Source organism: Coenobita brevimanus, chromosome 96 (assembly GCF_032717465.1).
Source record: "Coenobita brevimanus isolate Jiangsu-jjx chromosome 96, ASM3271746v2, whole genome shotgun sequence".
NCBI classification, from domain to species: Eukaryota; Metazoa; Arthropoda; class Malacostraca; order Decapoda; family Coenobitidae; genus Coenobita; species Coenobita brevimanus.
In genome coordinates this window covers 28,396,035-28,411,892 of record NC_137049.1, presented here as the reverse complement: position 1 = coordinate 28,411,892, position 15,858 = coordinate 28,396,035, and the positions used below count along the sequence as shown (strand labels likewise).

General features: G+C 43.6%; 1 protein-coding gene across 1 annotated transcript in view; it reads right to left on the bottom strand.

Annotated features, from left to right (window-relative positions):
- The window catches only part of LOC145413442 (WD repeat-containing protein 17-like), a 163,212-nt gene that overhangs the window by 19,913 nt on the left and 127,441 nt on the right, over positions 1-15,858 (bottom strand). Inside the window, exons 22-23 of the mRNA XM_080283132.1 lie at positions 13,600-13,819; positions 8,076-8,147 (exon numbers count right to left, since the gene is read on the bottom strand). Of these exons, the coding sequence (XP_080139258.1) occupies positions 8,076-8,147; positions 13,600-13,819 (292 nt within the window). The remainder of the gene's footprint in view (positions 1-8,075; positions 8,148-13,599; positions 13,820-15,858) is intronic.

Sequence of the window (15,858 nt, the reverse complement as noted above, 5' to 3'; positions counted from 1 at the left end):
TCACCCACAGGCAGAAGGAAGAGGAAAGAATGAAGGAAAGAAAGACAGAAGAGGAAGAAAGGAAGACAGGAAAAGGCAGACACCCAAAGGAGCACTACATCAAGTGAGTGAATGGTAAGCACCCACACCTACCATAAATAAATAAATAAATAAATATATATATATATATATATATATATATATATATATATATATATGTGTGTGTGTGTGTGTGTGTGTGTGTGTGTGTGTGTGTGTCTGTGTGTGCTGGAGGTGGAGCTGGAGCTAGCTCTGTTGCTAGGGTGAGAAGTGGCTGGAAGAAGTTCAGGGAGCTGTTGCCTCTCCTGACACTGAGAGGACTCTCCGTACATGCTAAAGGGTCTTTGCATGCAGCATGTGTTAGAAGTGTAATGCTGTATGGTAGTGAAACCTGGGCAGTAAAGGAGGAGGATGTTCGCAGGCTCAGACTTACAGAAATGACAATGATTAGGTGGATGTGGAGTGCATCCCTGCGTGCAAGGCCTGGGGGGGCTGGGTTTACAATGGAAGAGTTGATAAGTGGGATGGGACTGGAGTGTATTGGTGTTGTGATGAGGAGAGGTAGATTGAGATGGTTTGGGCATGTGGAGAGGATGGGGGATGATAATTGGGTGCAGAAGGTAAGAAGTGTTAATACTGGGGGTGGGGTTGTGAGGGGTAGACCGAAAAAGACGTGGGATGAGGTTATTAAGTGTGACCTCAGGGTTAAGGGACTCAACAGGGAGGCTGCAATAGATCGTGCAGCATGGAGAGCCGATATTTGGAGACCAAGGCTGACGCATGCAAGCATGTTGGAGCCTTCAAAAACGAAAACTATATATATATATATATATATATATATATATATGTATACACTCACTTCACATAACATGCAAACATTGTTCCTGACAGGTCCAGCTTTATGAAAATTCCGCATTATACAGCCATATGTTTACATGTTAAACGATTTCATGGTACCCAAGCCAGCCCCAGCTTCACCTTTTAGGGCAGGGGTCGGCAACCTCTGGCCCGCGGGACAGATCCGGCCCGCAGAGTCCGAACTCATGGCCCGTCACCCTGCCTGATATTTATATAACAATCCGGCCCGCAACAGCCTAGCCAACTAAATGAGTAAGTCGGCACCTCCGTGACCTCGTCCTCCCTTCTGACAAATTTCTAAATTACACTGAGCATGTAAAACGCATCGTTGCTATGTTTGGCAGCACTCACTGTTGTGAGCAACTCTTTTAATAAATGAAATATACAAAGTCTCGCATTCGCTCCAAGCTAAGTTACCGCCACCTCAATAAAATTCTGCTCTTGTCTACCTCATCAATCGATCCAGACATTGAATCACTTCTCCATGGCAAAACAGCACCAACCATCCCACTAATTTGCATGTCTCTTGATAAAACTGTTTTCTGCAGTCACTGATTTGCATGTTTTTCAATAAATTTCTAGTAATCTAGTCACTGGCTTGCTTGCTTTTCTACAAAATTTTTGTATATTGTCACAAATTGTTTTCTGCAGTCACTGATTTGCATGTATTTCGATAAATTTCTTGTAATCTAGTCACTGGTTTGCCTGCTTTTCTATATATTTTTTTTGTATATTGTCACAAACTGTTTTCGGCAGTCAATGATTTGCATGTTTTTCAATAAATTTCTTGTAATCTAGTCACTGGTTTGCCTGCTTTTCTATATTTTTTTTTTTGTATATTTTCACAAACTGTTTTCGGCAGTCAATGATTTGCATGTTTTTCAATAAATTTCTTGTAATCTAGTCACTGGTTTGCCTGCTTTTCTATTAAATTTTTGTACACTGTCACTTTTGGGTTCTCTTTGGCACTCCGGCCCACAGGCTACTCCTAGAAGCTTTCTCTGGCCCTCGCACTGAAAAGGTTGCCAACCCCTGTTTTAGGGCAATTTTTTGGGATTTTCCCAGGACATTTACCTACCTATAAATGACTTCAGTACATACAAACACTGGAGGATTCCTCACCTTGAACTGAAGAGTTTGTGGGCCTCCTGGGGGGAGGGGGAGTGGGATTCCAAGGCAGGGCAGGACTACTACTGGTCCCCAGCATAGTCATCTGGCCAAGCCAGCTGCACAAAGTCCTTCGTACATTTATAGAGCCAATTGGAACTCCTTCCCTCTCACGTCGGTTGCAGTTCATGATCAGGTACTTTTCCATCATAACAAGTGCTGTGTCAGACAAAGAGTTGACTTGTTGACTTGGCACTTTTTGGCAATGGCACAATTACGTTCTCCCCTCTCCTTCCGCTTGACCACGTCAAGCTTCTGTTCCAGGGTCAAACTCTTCTGCCGTCTCGCTGACTCACAGTAGGGTGGCATGGTTAGGGTGGGTCAGGTGGCCAAAAAAAAAAAAGCAAAGTTAACACATGGCACGTGTGGAGGCAGAGCGGGAAGAGGGCTGACTGGAGTGGCACAGGATTGCTCAGCAGACCATGAAGACACCCTGTGCAGACACATGACGTGCATATGTCACGGGCAGATGCAACGCGTGTTATGACAAAATCTGCCCACATTTTGTCTGTTTTTTACCGTGTTTTGACCAGTTGTCTCGCATAATGACTAAATATTCCATAATTTTTGGCCTCAGGCTGCGTTTTCACTATCGTAGCAGCGTAGTACGTTCTTTTAAGAAATGGGCAATTTCTCCACCTGTGTAATGTTTGTCAAAATCGCGTTTTGATCATATCTTGGACTCAGAAAAAAGAAAAAGGCCTTGTTATGACTAATTTCGTGCTCTCTGATCACGCGTTATGGAAGCAGCGACTGTATATATATATATATATATATATATACAGGCATACCTCAGTTTAACGATGTACAGTAATCCCTCCACAATCTGATGTAATAGAACCAAAGACATGTCTGGAAAGTGGTCCTGTCCGCATAGTGGGCCCCAGCCTCCTGGACTTGTACTTATGGACCCTAACTCAGAAAAACACCTATACAACTCCCCCTGGACATGCATAGCACCTATTTAAGACCCAAATCACACCAATAAGGGACATAAAAGACTTAAATAAATGCAAAAGAACCATAAAATGAGGTTTTGGAGGTGAATTTATACAATATTAAACATTCTGGGTACTTACAACAAGTCCCTGGCTCCTGGACCGGAAGTTATGGGCCCTAACCTAGCCTAACTCAGAAAAACACCTCCTTACTGCACATGCATAGCACCTAAGACCCTATTCACACCAATAAGGGACATAAAAGAGTGAAATGAGGTGTTAAACATAAGTATGGAAAAGACAGTACAATATGAAACATTCTGGGTACTTACAGCAAGTCCCTGGCCATCTCGATGAATAACCCACCTCCTCTCAGACTCTGACAGTAAAAAGGAGTTCCTGAAGCACCTGTGGTACACTGTACATGAAGTCTTGCACTGAACTTAGTCATTTGCACTCAGAATTCCATTCTCTTAACACTGCGCACTCTAATCTTACTTGCGTTCCATTGTACCTTAATGAAATAAGTGTTGCACTCTGCACTTCAAGTCTTTGCACTCATAAATCCATTTTCTAAACATAACACACTCTAGAGTATTTGCGCTACGTTGAAAGTCTATAAAATCAGTGTCTTTGCACTCAGAATTCTAATTTCTTAACACTATGCATTGTTTTTTTTTCACTGCACAACACTGTAAATTCCTGTGTGGTCTGGTGGAGAAGTTCTTGCCGTTTAATCACTGTCAGAGTCTGAGAGTAGCTGATGCAGGTGACCTAGGGGTGCGTCGCTGGGTCGTGGTGATGGAGTACCCACTGCAGACGACTCTGAAGAGAGGCGCAAACTCACGTCGAGTGGTGACTCCACCGTGCCTGATGTGCTGGGCTGTGGCTCAGAGGATGAGGGTCTGTCTTGGGGAGGCAATGAAGTGGAGCTAGGGCGGGGCACAGCGGGGGTCACGGGTCTGAAAAAGCTGTCAATGGTTGATTGACGCAAGGAACGATGATTTTGATGATCAATGATGCACTGCCTGAAAGCGCGCACGTCCTTCACAAGTCCCAAGGGCCACATCTCCCTGTCACAGTCCGGGTGTTCCAGGTAGTTGAGAACGAACTATACGTGTTCCTGGAGTGCGCTCAGCTTGGGGGTGGCTGGAGTAGTGTCACGCTGAGAGGAGTCCGCATCATCGTCGCCGTCCTCGTCGGAATCTTCAAGCTGGGTACTGAGACCTGCAACTGAAGATGCGATCTCGATATCAGACATGGTCTGATACCCAGGATCGTCCTCATCGTCATCCAACCACTCACGCACTTCGTCCACATCAACATTGTCCCCATGCGCACGTAGACATGCATGGAAGTCATCCACGTCAAAACCTAGGAAATCGTGCTCCACATCCATTCCGAGAAGCAGACGAGACCAACCATTTTCTAGAGTCTTGACAGGGACTTCCTTCCATGCACTGGCCCAGCTGTAAATGGCAGACTTGATGTTGTAGCGACGAAGGTTTTCCAAAGTCTGCTGGCCTTGCGTGTCCCGTCCCTCCCTGCGTTCGTCCTCGTCCTCGAGAACAACCATCACCTCGTCCAGGAACGTCCTTCTGTACAGCCTCTTCGTTGCCATGATCATTCCTTGGTCCGTTGGTTGGATGAGAGCAGTCGTATTAGGTGGCAGAAACATGCATCTAATGCGCCCATTCTCAGCCACCAAGTCCTTGTCGCATGGGTGAGCAGGTGCATTGTCGAGGAGAAGGAGGGCCTTTACCTGGTCGCGTGGGATTCCCAGTTTCTCCATCTGGTAATGGATGACCTCCTTGACAAAATGGCGGTGGAACCAGTCTTTGAAGATCTGGGCAGTGAACTATGCCTTCAAAGAATGGTACCAAACAACAGGAAGGACATCCATCACCCCACGAAGACACCGAGGCTACTTTGCACGGCGAACAATAACGGGTTTAAGCCAGTGCATGCCGTTGGCATTGGCACAACACAAAGCAGAAATCCGTTGCTTGGAGAGCTTGCGGCCAGGTACATGCTTCTCCGTCTCCTCTGCTAGAGTGTTCGTAGGCAATGAGCGATTGAATAAACCAGTTTTGTCAGTGTTGTAGACTTGGCCGAGAGTGAGGCCCCCCCTGTCGATCAAGCGCTTCACCTTGTGTCGAAACTCCTCTACTCCAACCTCGTTGGCGTCCAAAGCTTCGCCATGAGACTTACGGTTGGTAAGGCCATGTCGTAACTTGAATGCGAAGAGCCAACCCTCGGATGCCTTGAAGTCTAGGGTGTCATGAAGCCTTGCGAACTTCTCAGCAGCAGCCTTCAGCTCCGTGCCGCGCACCAGCACACCAGCAGCATGTTTTTGTTGATACCAAATCAACGTGGAGCGGTCGACTTCAGCATACTTGGGAGTAAACGTCATCTTCCTCTCCACGTTGCATTTGCTTTTCAACGAGAAGTCAGCCGTGTACTGCATGAGTTTGTCGCGGGATCTCTTAATATCAAACAAAGTAGATCGGGTCAGGTTGAATTCACGAAGGATGCGTGAGGAAGACCATCCCGCATCCACCTTGTCCAATATCTCCCTCTTCTTCTCCAGAGTCAAAACCACTCTCTTCCTCTTCTCAGGCGGCGGGGCCATCATCACACACACTAATAAGAGGTGTGAGAGCAGCAGGAGAGCCTGCAACAGGTAAGGCACCACCACAAAAGCGAGCACGTGGGCGGCCATGATCATGAGCGTGCACTCACAACATGAGACGGGCGGTAAGTGGGGAGGATCCAGGGGCGCTCTAGCGGACGGCGGCGGAACGACGCACCAAAACACAGCTGGCCCGTGCCGTGCGCGCCAAGTTCAAATTGCGGGAGGAAAAAAGTTGGATTTTTTTCTAATTTTTTGCGGTTTTGGGCCCATTTTGGGAATATTGGATCCCGAGACCAAAATATCCGGTAAGTGGGGATGTCCGGAAAGTGGGCGTCCAGATAGTACGGGGATTACTCTAATTGGTTAGGTAAAACTCCATTGTTAGGCGGGGTATTGTAAATCAGGGTACTTCTAACATGTAACGCAATGTGGAGCATTTACCAGCCTTGGGTTTCCCCCCAAACCAAGCCCAAAACCCACCCAAATGAGCCCAGAAACAAGTTTAAAGCCAATCAAAATGGCCTAACAGCTGTCAAGGAAGCTAACTTAAGCCTAACACCTTAAATAACTCACTAAAACCAACAAATAAAATCTGAAAATCATCAAATAATTATGTCTGGAAAAAATCAAGCTTAGTAAACTGTACCCCAAAATGACAATGTTCACCTCACCTATGGCTAAAATACATTAATCTAAGTCTAAAAACAGTTTATAAATCAACCTAAACACAAAATGTTTGGCTAAAATATAATCAAAATTGGTAAAAAAATAATAAAAACCCATTGTTAAACCGGGGTTTGGCATCATTAGGCGGGGTATGGTAGTATTTCTACCCCCATCATTAAGCTGGGGTATTGGATCTAGGGGTATTGTATATCGAGATTGTGGTAGGTGGGGGTGCTCACCATCCACTCACTTGATGTAGAGCTGCTTTAGGTGTCAGTCCTTTTCTCCCTTCCTTCATCTTCTGTCTTTCTTTCCTTCATTCTTTCCTCGTCCTTCTGCCTGTTGATGACTCTTCAGTGTGTGACAAACCAAATGGATTTCTGTACACCAGAGAACCATTTACTATGCTGGGTGGTAACCATATAACCAAATTTTGGTGCTTGGTGGTTTAGTGGATAATTACAGCGCTCCAATTGGATTGAGCTGGTGAAGGATTATATCCAAGGGGTGGTTGGGGTTAGCTGCTCACGTACTGCCACTCAGGGATGAGTGAAGCTGGTCACTCTTATCTCAAATGTCGGGACCAACTTGCCTCGCCCCAGGCTCCTACACTCCTCATGGGGCAATGTAGACTTGGATGATGGATGGATGGATGTGTATATATATAGGCTCAATCCTCGTAAACCACGGCAATTTGGGTCTGGACCACTGCCGTGGTTTACAAAATCCGCGGTTTAGAAATAATAACTCTTATGTGAAAAATTAATTAGGGTCTGGACTTTGGCCAACCACCCCCCAAAGCACCCTACCTACACCTATCTAGGCACCATCAAACACAAACATACAAATTTAGGAATATTCAGTGAATGTATTTAATAGAAATAAGCAATGTTAAGGGATCTCACCTTAATCCTATGACGATATTGCTTAAATGAATTTAGTGGGGTGGTGTTGGGAAGAACTTAGAACCTCTCAGCATGAGGTGGGGGTGCTCCCTCATGCTGTTCTCCCTTCTCCAGCTCCTCAGCCTCCCTCAGGAAGCCCTCAAACTCTGCCTCAGAGATGACTGATGCTTGATGATGATGGTTGTTGGGTCATGGTTATCAAATTGAATGCTGCAGTTTACGATTCTCCTCAGAAAAAGCCCACTTCGGTGCCTAGATCCGCGATTTTCGTGACTTAACAGTGGTTTAAGGGTGCCGGCAGTCTGACAGCCACTTTGCCGCGGTTTACGAGGATTGAGTGTATATATATACTGTATATATATATATATAAATTTGCAAAACACAGACAGACGAGCTGAGAAACTTTCTTTCTCTCTTGTGTTCCTGCAAATGATAATCTGAGATGCAAATGGGAGTTAGACATATACACAGTTAATCCTTCTTTTCATTCTGTCTTCCTCATTTACTCCCACTCACGTATACACTCACAGTCCCTCATTAACCCTCAATAACTTATATTCGCTCCCAAATTGTTATACATTCTTTTACTCCTACTCGCTCCCTTTCTCAGTATCACTCACTCTCTCACACTCATCAGTAGTAGTAGTGGTGATGTACCGGTATGTTTAAGGGGGGGTCAGAAGGTGATGGTTCACTGTAAGTGCATTTTTTCTGAGTCTTAACCTTATTAAATAAAGGGGTGGGGTTATTCTCTTAGTCTCAGCTATGGTTTCCTTGTGCATATAGGTTTATTTTGAATCTCAGCCCTAAACTTCCAGTTTTCTACTTGATGGCTTAACTCTTCACAGAATAAGAAAATACGTGAAAAAATTACCGGTAATCACTTACTTTGCCCTGGCTGTAGCTACGTGGTCCACTAAAAATTCATAGCCAGCTGGTCGATGTTTCTCCAGGATGTAACTGCAAAGGCACCAAGTGGTTTGCATCAGGTATGCAGTGACAATCAGTGATCATATACATTACAGGATTAGAGCTTAAAATTTTGTTTTTTTATAATTTACACTGTAGGGGTGGCATGGTCAATCAATTACCACCATCCCATATACAATACACAGTACATATTACACAGTTGGGCCTCACTAAATGTTACACTGCTACAATGATAGAGAGGAAGCGCTACCCTGCCTCTATGAGCAATTACAAAAATCACTATAGCAATCATTTTGATCCTGCATGAAGCCTCACTGGTCAATGTATGATAGCTATTTCGAAAAGCACTATGGCAATCGTTATGATTCCATACGAAGTCTCACTGGTCAATGTATGATAGCTATTGCGAAAAGAACTATGGCAATCGTTATGATTCCGTACGAAGTCTCACTGGATGATGTACGATAGCCATTATCACTTTACATGATGACCAACATGCAAGATTACAGTCATTTGTTTGTTCCAAGATGGTCTTTGAACTAGGTCACTTTGGTGTGTTAATGTCAATGATGGAGCATAGTGTGGTGATGGAGTTCAAGCAGCAACGGAAATCAAAAACTACCAGTTCAGGGGGGTTAGAAATCTGTTTTAAGGCTATTTAGAGTGGGCGGCCATTGACCAAAAACCTATCCCTGTTAAACCCATGTTATGATCGTCTTGCTGTATGATAAATTGCTGTGATGGGTGACTTTTCACTAGATGTAACCCCATCATACAGTGAGGCAGTGAGGCCTGACTCTGTGTGTGTGTGTGTGTGTGTGTGTGTTACAAAATCTATCTATCTATCTATCTACCTATCTATCTATCTATTGCCAAATGCCTTAATCCTGTAAGGGGTGGTCACAAACAAATCGCCTCCATGTCACCCTGTCCCCCGTTATTTCATTCCCCTGCTCCGGTTCACATCCCCCTCTCTCATATACCTCTCCACTCCATCCCTCCATCTCATCCTTGGCCTCCCCCTCCCTCTCCCCCCTCCACCTCACTCACATACACTCTTCATCAGTCTCTCACTCTCCATCCTCTCCACATGGCCAAATCCCCTAAATGTGTTTCTCCTAACGTTTCCGATCACATCTACATCCACACCACAACATTCCTTCACTTCCTCATTTGTCAGTCTGTCTCTCCATGTGACTCCACATTCTCCTCTCAAATAACTCATTTCCACTGCTCTCACTCTTGACTTTTGTCCCTCCAGCAAGGTCCAAGCTTCACTTCCATACATGGAAGATGGTATCACAGTACTGTACTGTCATGTAGTAACTTTTTCACTTCCATGCTCACTTCCTTGTTTCTTATCACTGTTTTCAAGGAACCAGCAACCTTGCTTTCTTGTTGTACCCTTTAAAGCATTTTGCCCTCTAAAAGAACTTCCATCCTTACTCATCACACTACCCAAGTACTTAAATGCACTCACATTTTCCATTTCCTCCTCATCCAACCTCACTGCACATTCACTGACTTCACTTCTCTCCAAGACAATAACTTTACTCTTCTCTACATTCACTTTTAGATTCCATTTCTTACACACTCTCCCAAACTCATCCACCAAGCCTTCCAGCTCCCTTTCATCTTCACTTAACAACATAGTATCATCTGCAAACAACAGTACAGGGAGTTTCCAAACATTGCCCTCTCTCACTAGGGCTGCTCCAACATCCACTACCCTACCTTGTATCTCTTTTATAACCCCATCCATATACAGATTGAACAACCATGGAGACATGACACATCTTTGTTTCCATCCAACCTTCAAATAGAAAAATTCACTCATTTCACTATCCACATGCACTGCAACCTTAGCACCCTCATATAAACTCTTCACAGCCTTCAACAACTTCCCATCAATTTTTTTTTTTTTTTTTTAACGTGTCCGACTCGGCACAGGCTTCACAGCCTGCTCACAAGGCCCAGTAGTTCTCCATTCCATACACCTCCACATGTCACCACTTCAGCGCTAACACCCACCGTCCATACTGAATACATGCTAGGGCTGTCTCATACAGGACTGGTGAATTGGTATTAGTGAGGGTATTTTTACGACATGTTGGCCAGTCTTCTGGTAGATCAGTAAAGTCTGATTTTATGAAATTTATATCCTTAAACTGTTCCCTGCCCCAGTGGAGATTTGAACCTGGGTCCGGTAGGACTGCAAGCCACCTCTCTACCAATTGAGCCACCACTACTCCATGTATTATTAATACTTTCCACAATCCTTGTCTATGCACACCCTGTCATTTTTGCTTTCTCCGAATCCATGAAGGCTGCATACAACTTTTTTCCCTTCTCTAGAAACTTTTCCACCAAAGATCTAAGAATAAACACCTAATCTACACAACCTCTTCCATTCCTTAAACCTCCCTGTTCTTCCTAAACTAATTCATCTGTTATTTCCCTAACTCTGACAATAAGTATCCTACCACATACTTTTCCTAATACACTAAGAAGACAAATGCCCCTATGATTACCACACACTTCTTTTTCCCCTTTTCCTTTGTACAAGGGAATAATTATACCTGACTTCCAATCCTCCGGGAGTCTACCTTCCTCCCAGGCCAATCTGCACATCTTCCACATCCATTCTATTACTATCTCTCCTCCATGCTTCAGCATTTCACAACACACTCCATCAATTCCTGGGGCTTTCCCCATTTTAACTTTCTTCATTGCTTCCACAACTTCCATCCTACTGATTTCTTCCTCTCTTCTCACATCCCTCCTTCTCCCAGCCATTCCCCAGCCACTTATACTTGCATTCCTTAATTCTCTATGTTCAACAATTCCTTAAAGTGTTCTCTCCATCTGCTCACTTTTTCTCCCTTCTCCACTAGTAATCTACTATTTTCATCCTTCACTCCCCAACTAACTTCTTTGGCACCCTGTCTAACTCTCTTTACCTCTTTCCTGAACATTTTCTTATATTCCCTCCACTTTACACTCAAATCCCTTCCAAATTCCTCATCCACTCTCTTCTTACTCTCTCTTACTAATCTTTTCACCTCTCTCTTCCTCTCTACATATAACTCTCTCTTCCATCTCTCAACTTCTTCCACGTCCCTGTTTTTTATCCACTCACTATATGCTTTCTTCTTTTGTGCCACAGCCTCTCTCACCTTTTCATTCCACCATGCTGTTCCCTGCACCCCCTTTCGTCTTCTCTTCACCCCACACACCACCTCCCATGCTGCACAGATTTCTTCTGTGAATATCTTGCACACACCTTCCACGCCCTCCATCTGCTCCAGTCCATATTTCCCCAATCGCTTCTCCACTTCCCTCTCATATTCTGCCTTTTTTCCATCCTCTTGTAACCTTTCCACCCTCCTTGCATATACTACTTCCTGTTCTTCCATTCGTCTATTTCTCCATTTCATTTGGACTTTGATTCTGACCACCACTTGGTGGTGGTCAAAAAGTCCACTTTCCTAACCTCTATATACTCCTGCATCCATTACACACCTTCTCATCCTTTCATCCACACACATATTATCAATCATTGACTTCCGTTCATTCAGTTCACCACCCACCCTTCTCATCACTTGCCACATACATCTATGGATCATTTTGTCCCTGAAGAGGGTATTGGCTATCACCAACCCCCTCCTGGCACAAATGTCCACTAACGCACTGCCATTCTTATCCATCTCTCCAGGCACACCACACTCACCAACTACTCCAACCACCTTCACATTCTCTACTTTTCCATTCATATCTCCAATCAAATACACTCTCTCATTCCCTTCAAACTTTTTCACGCACGCTTCCACATTTGTCCAAAACTCTTCTCTCACTCTGCTTGCATGATCTTGCGGTGGTGCATACATGCACACAATCGCCTACATTTGTAGTCCAACTTTCAATCTTATCCATGTAATCCTTGAGCAATCTGATCCATACTCTCTTAAATTCTCCTTCCATCTGTTACTCACAATACACACTCCTTCTTTTGCCCTCCCACTCTTGCCTACTCCCATGCATATACCCCATCCATACTCCCATTCTCTCACAATCTCACCTCTCCATTTAGTTTCAGTTAATCCACATACATCCACTTTCGCACCCTCAAACACCTGGACAATCTGTCTTTCTTTCACCTCATCATTTGCACCCCTTACATTCCATGTAGCTATCCGTACCATGTCCTTTGTTCAGTCTTTAGTTGTCACCTTTTGGTAAGTCCTGGTCCGAGGCTTCTTGTTTGTATTTTTAGTCAGATGTTTTCTGGGGAGGGGTACTAACCCTCCGCTAACCCACTTGTTACCATGTAGGGAACATGTGTTGGTTGGTTATAAGGTTACCACCCAGCATTGTAAATGCTTTTCTGCTTTACAGGAAATCATTACAAAATGAAATGCATAAAATGTATTATTAAAACAAATATTTTAGTCAGTAAAAATAAAAAAAATTCAGGATAAAAAAAAAATCACAAAATACACTGTACCTATGAAAGATATTTTAGAATTTTACATAGATTATGAGATCATCATCATCATCTGACATCTTCCCACCTAAAGGTGGAGTGAGGTAGCATCCAGAAAGAAGGAAAAGAGAAATCATAACAGAGGTAAAACTATTAACATGCCAAACAAAATGGGCAAAACATTCAGTCACAATTCAAGCTCCCTGAATCCTGGCTCTATTATAAAAGCCTAACCATCTGCACATATTTTATATATACATTTTTTCTTTATAGATGTCCTTCCAATCGCCTTGTGACAATACCACACAGACCTAATCATCTGCACATTTTTTAAAAAATATTCTTCTTTACAGATGAGCTTCCCATTACCTGCTAGACAAAGTCTGTCAATTATAAAATTGAGAATGGGGTGCTAAACCACTGTCATATGCTCCTCTGCATATATCTGTAAATCGTCCATGCTACACGATCCTCTGTCATCTCCAAGCCTCATCAACTTTCACTCATTTACTGTATATGGTCACCTACTTCTTGGCTTACCCTGCCTTATCCAATCTTCAGACTTATTAACATACACCATACTCACTATCCTATTTATATCTTTTCTCTTCATATGGCCATACTATATAAGCACTCTTTCTTCATCCCTTTTGTCAGCAAACTTCCTTAATTTACATCAGTCAAAAATCACATTACGTCATAAGCTACTCACTCTATGCACTCCACACACATTCCTCAATATCCCCATTGCATCTGATCTTATTAGTGACTTTTCAATAACCCATTTCAACTGCTTTTGCACTTGTCTATATATTCTCATGCCATCACCATTTCTAATGCCTGAATGGTGATGCACCTCAAAGCCACTTGCTGGGATGCATCTGAAATTCCCTCACAAAAACAGAAAAATGTATTTTTTGGCTATGTAAAAAGTAGCTAATTCTTGGTGTTCTATAATGTTTACTTACAAATACCGTACTGTATTAAATATCTTCCTACCTGGCATGGCTGAAAAGATGGGGAACAATGGTCTTGTAGCCTAACACTGCTGCTCTCACTCCTCCAAGATAAGCAGACAAAGCAAGAAGACCACCCTGCTCATCCCCCCGTATAGTCCAGCGTCCTACTCCACCCCTCCCTGGCAACAGTGGAAGTGCTTGCACCAGCCGCAACACTAGCCACACCTCAGGTCGGTCTAGGTTCTCTCCCATGATCTGGTCTATGGGTGGGAGCATAAAGAAAATATTTCACACCAATTCTGGTGTACATTAATGCAAACAATAGACATTTTGATAATTCAACCAAATACAAATTAATTTGGAGTTTCTGTCTTACAGTTACCTAATACCGTATCCTTATGATGCAGCTGGTATCAAGAGCCAACTGATTTTCCCACCAAAAACATATTTCCATAACCCAGTATGATCGCATACTTTCTTCCATGTCAATCCTATATGGGTTATATAACCCACAGAAGGTTATTAATGTATTTCAGCAAAATAACAAAAAAGTCAGAAAGTGTAAGTGAGGCTGAATGGTCCAGAAATGAACACTGCTGCCCTCAAGTAACTAGGTAGTGTTATGAGCAGGGATGAAGTGTGAGAAGGGTACAGCTGGGAAGGAGGGTTGCAGGTGTAGTACACTGAGGGAGGTGGCAAGGCATGGGAAATTGAGCATTAGAAGTAAAGAGGTTGTTGCAAATCAGTATCATGATCCCCACACTAGTATATGGAAGTGAAGCTTGGATTCTGATGGAAGGACACAAGTTCAGAGTGAAAGGATTGGAAATGAGTTACCTGTGAGAAGCATGTGAGATGCAGACAAATAAGGAAGTTTGGGAGAGCTGGGGTGTTGATGCTAATGTGCTGGAAAGTGTTAGGAGTATCCTGAGATAGTCTGGACATATGGAGCAAATGAAGATTAAGAGATTGATTAGAAAAAAGTATGTGGATGAGGTGGAAGGAGTGAAGGGGGGGGGGAGAGGGAGACCAAGGATGAGGTGAAGGAGCTATGCAGAGATGTAAATGAATTAAAGTAGTGTGAAACTCAAGGAGGAAATGCTGATGGTAGAGGAGAGGATGATGTGGAGACAATCTGTTCATGGGGACTAAGGCATCTGGTTACTGATACAAAGATGGATTGTAATCATCACTCTGATCCTTACTACCACCTAATGGTGGCAGGTGGTTGTGACCATCATCCTCTCACTTGATGTAGTGCTGCCTACTTTCACCACCTTTTCTGTGTCTGCCCTCCTCCCCTTTCATTTCTCCTATCCTTCCAGTTACATACCATTACACTACTTACTACTTCAGGTGACTCTACACTAACTGACAAGCCTACTGGTTTTCCATAACCCAGGAAACCATTTACAACACTGGGTGGTAACCATACGGCCAAATAATGGGGGTGATGTGGAGCCTACTATGGTGCCCCTGTTAACTGGGTGGAGATGCAAATGTGGCAACCACCCAGAAAGTAAATCTCCACACTCTTCCCTGTGCCTTGGTGGCAAGGAGCTGGTTTGTTTCATGGGATTGCCCAACAGGGGCAGGTGCTTGCCTGTGGCTGACAGGTATGCTTGGCCAGATCAACCAGGGTTGATCAAGAACAATAACAGCTCCCACCTATATGAGGGATGAAGCAGAATCCAGAAACAAGGAATGAGAAAGTACAAAAGTGGGAGAATGATCAACAGCATGCCTAATGAATGGGCAATACAGTCATTCACAAATGATTCAAATCCACAGACTCCTGGCTCCACCTCACAAGCACAACAATCTGTACGTACTGTGCATTTTTTTTTTTCTGTATAGATGCACTGCACATACACCTGTCAGTCACTGCATTATTAAGGATGAAAAAAAAAAAGTGCCAAACCACTGTCATCTATACTTTATCCAACCAGGAAAATCCCTTCTTAATTCCTTAACTTGCTCAAATTCAATACCCTCCTTTCTCATGCATTCCCTTACCATATCCATGCACCTTCTTCCTGGTCTACCACACTTCATCCTACCTTCAAACTCATGAATATACATAGGCAACTTCCAGTGTCTGAACAACCAACATCTGAACTTTTACTTACCCAAATTGCCATTTTTCATGGACCAAAATCTTTTATCCACATTAACATTCCATGTTATCTGAATTCTCAAAACACACACACACACACACACACACACACACACACACACGTGTCCTTGTTGACTCACGGGTAGAAAACGCCTTATTGGCAGCGAAGAAGAGGCCAGCCTA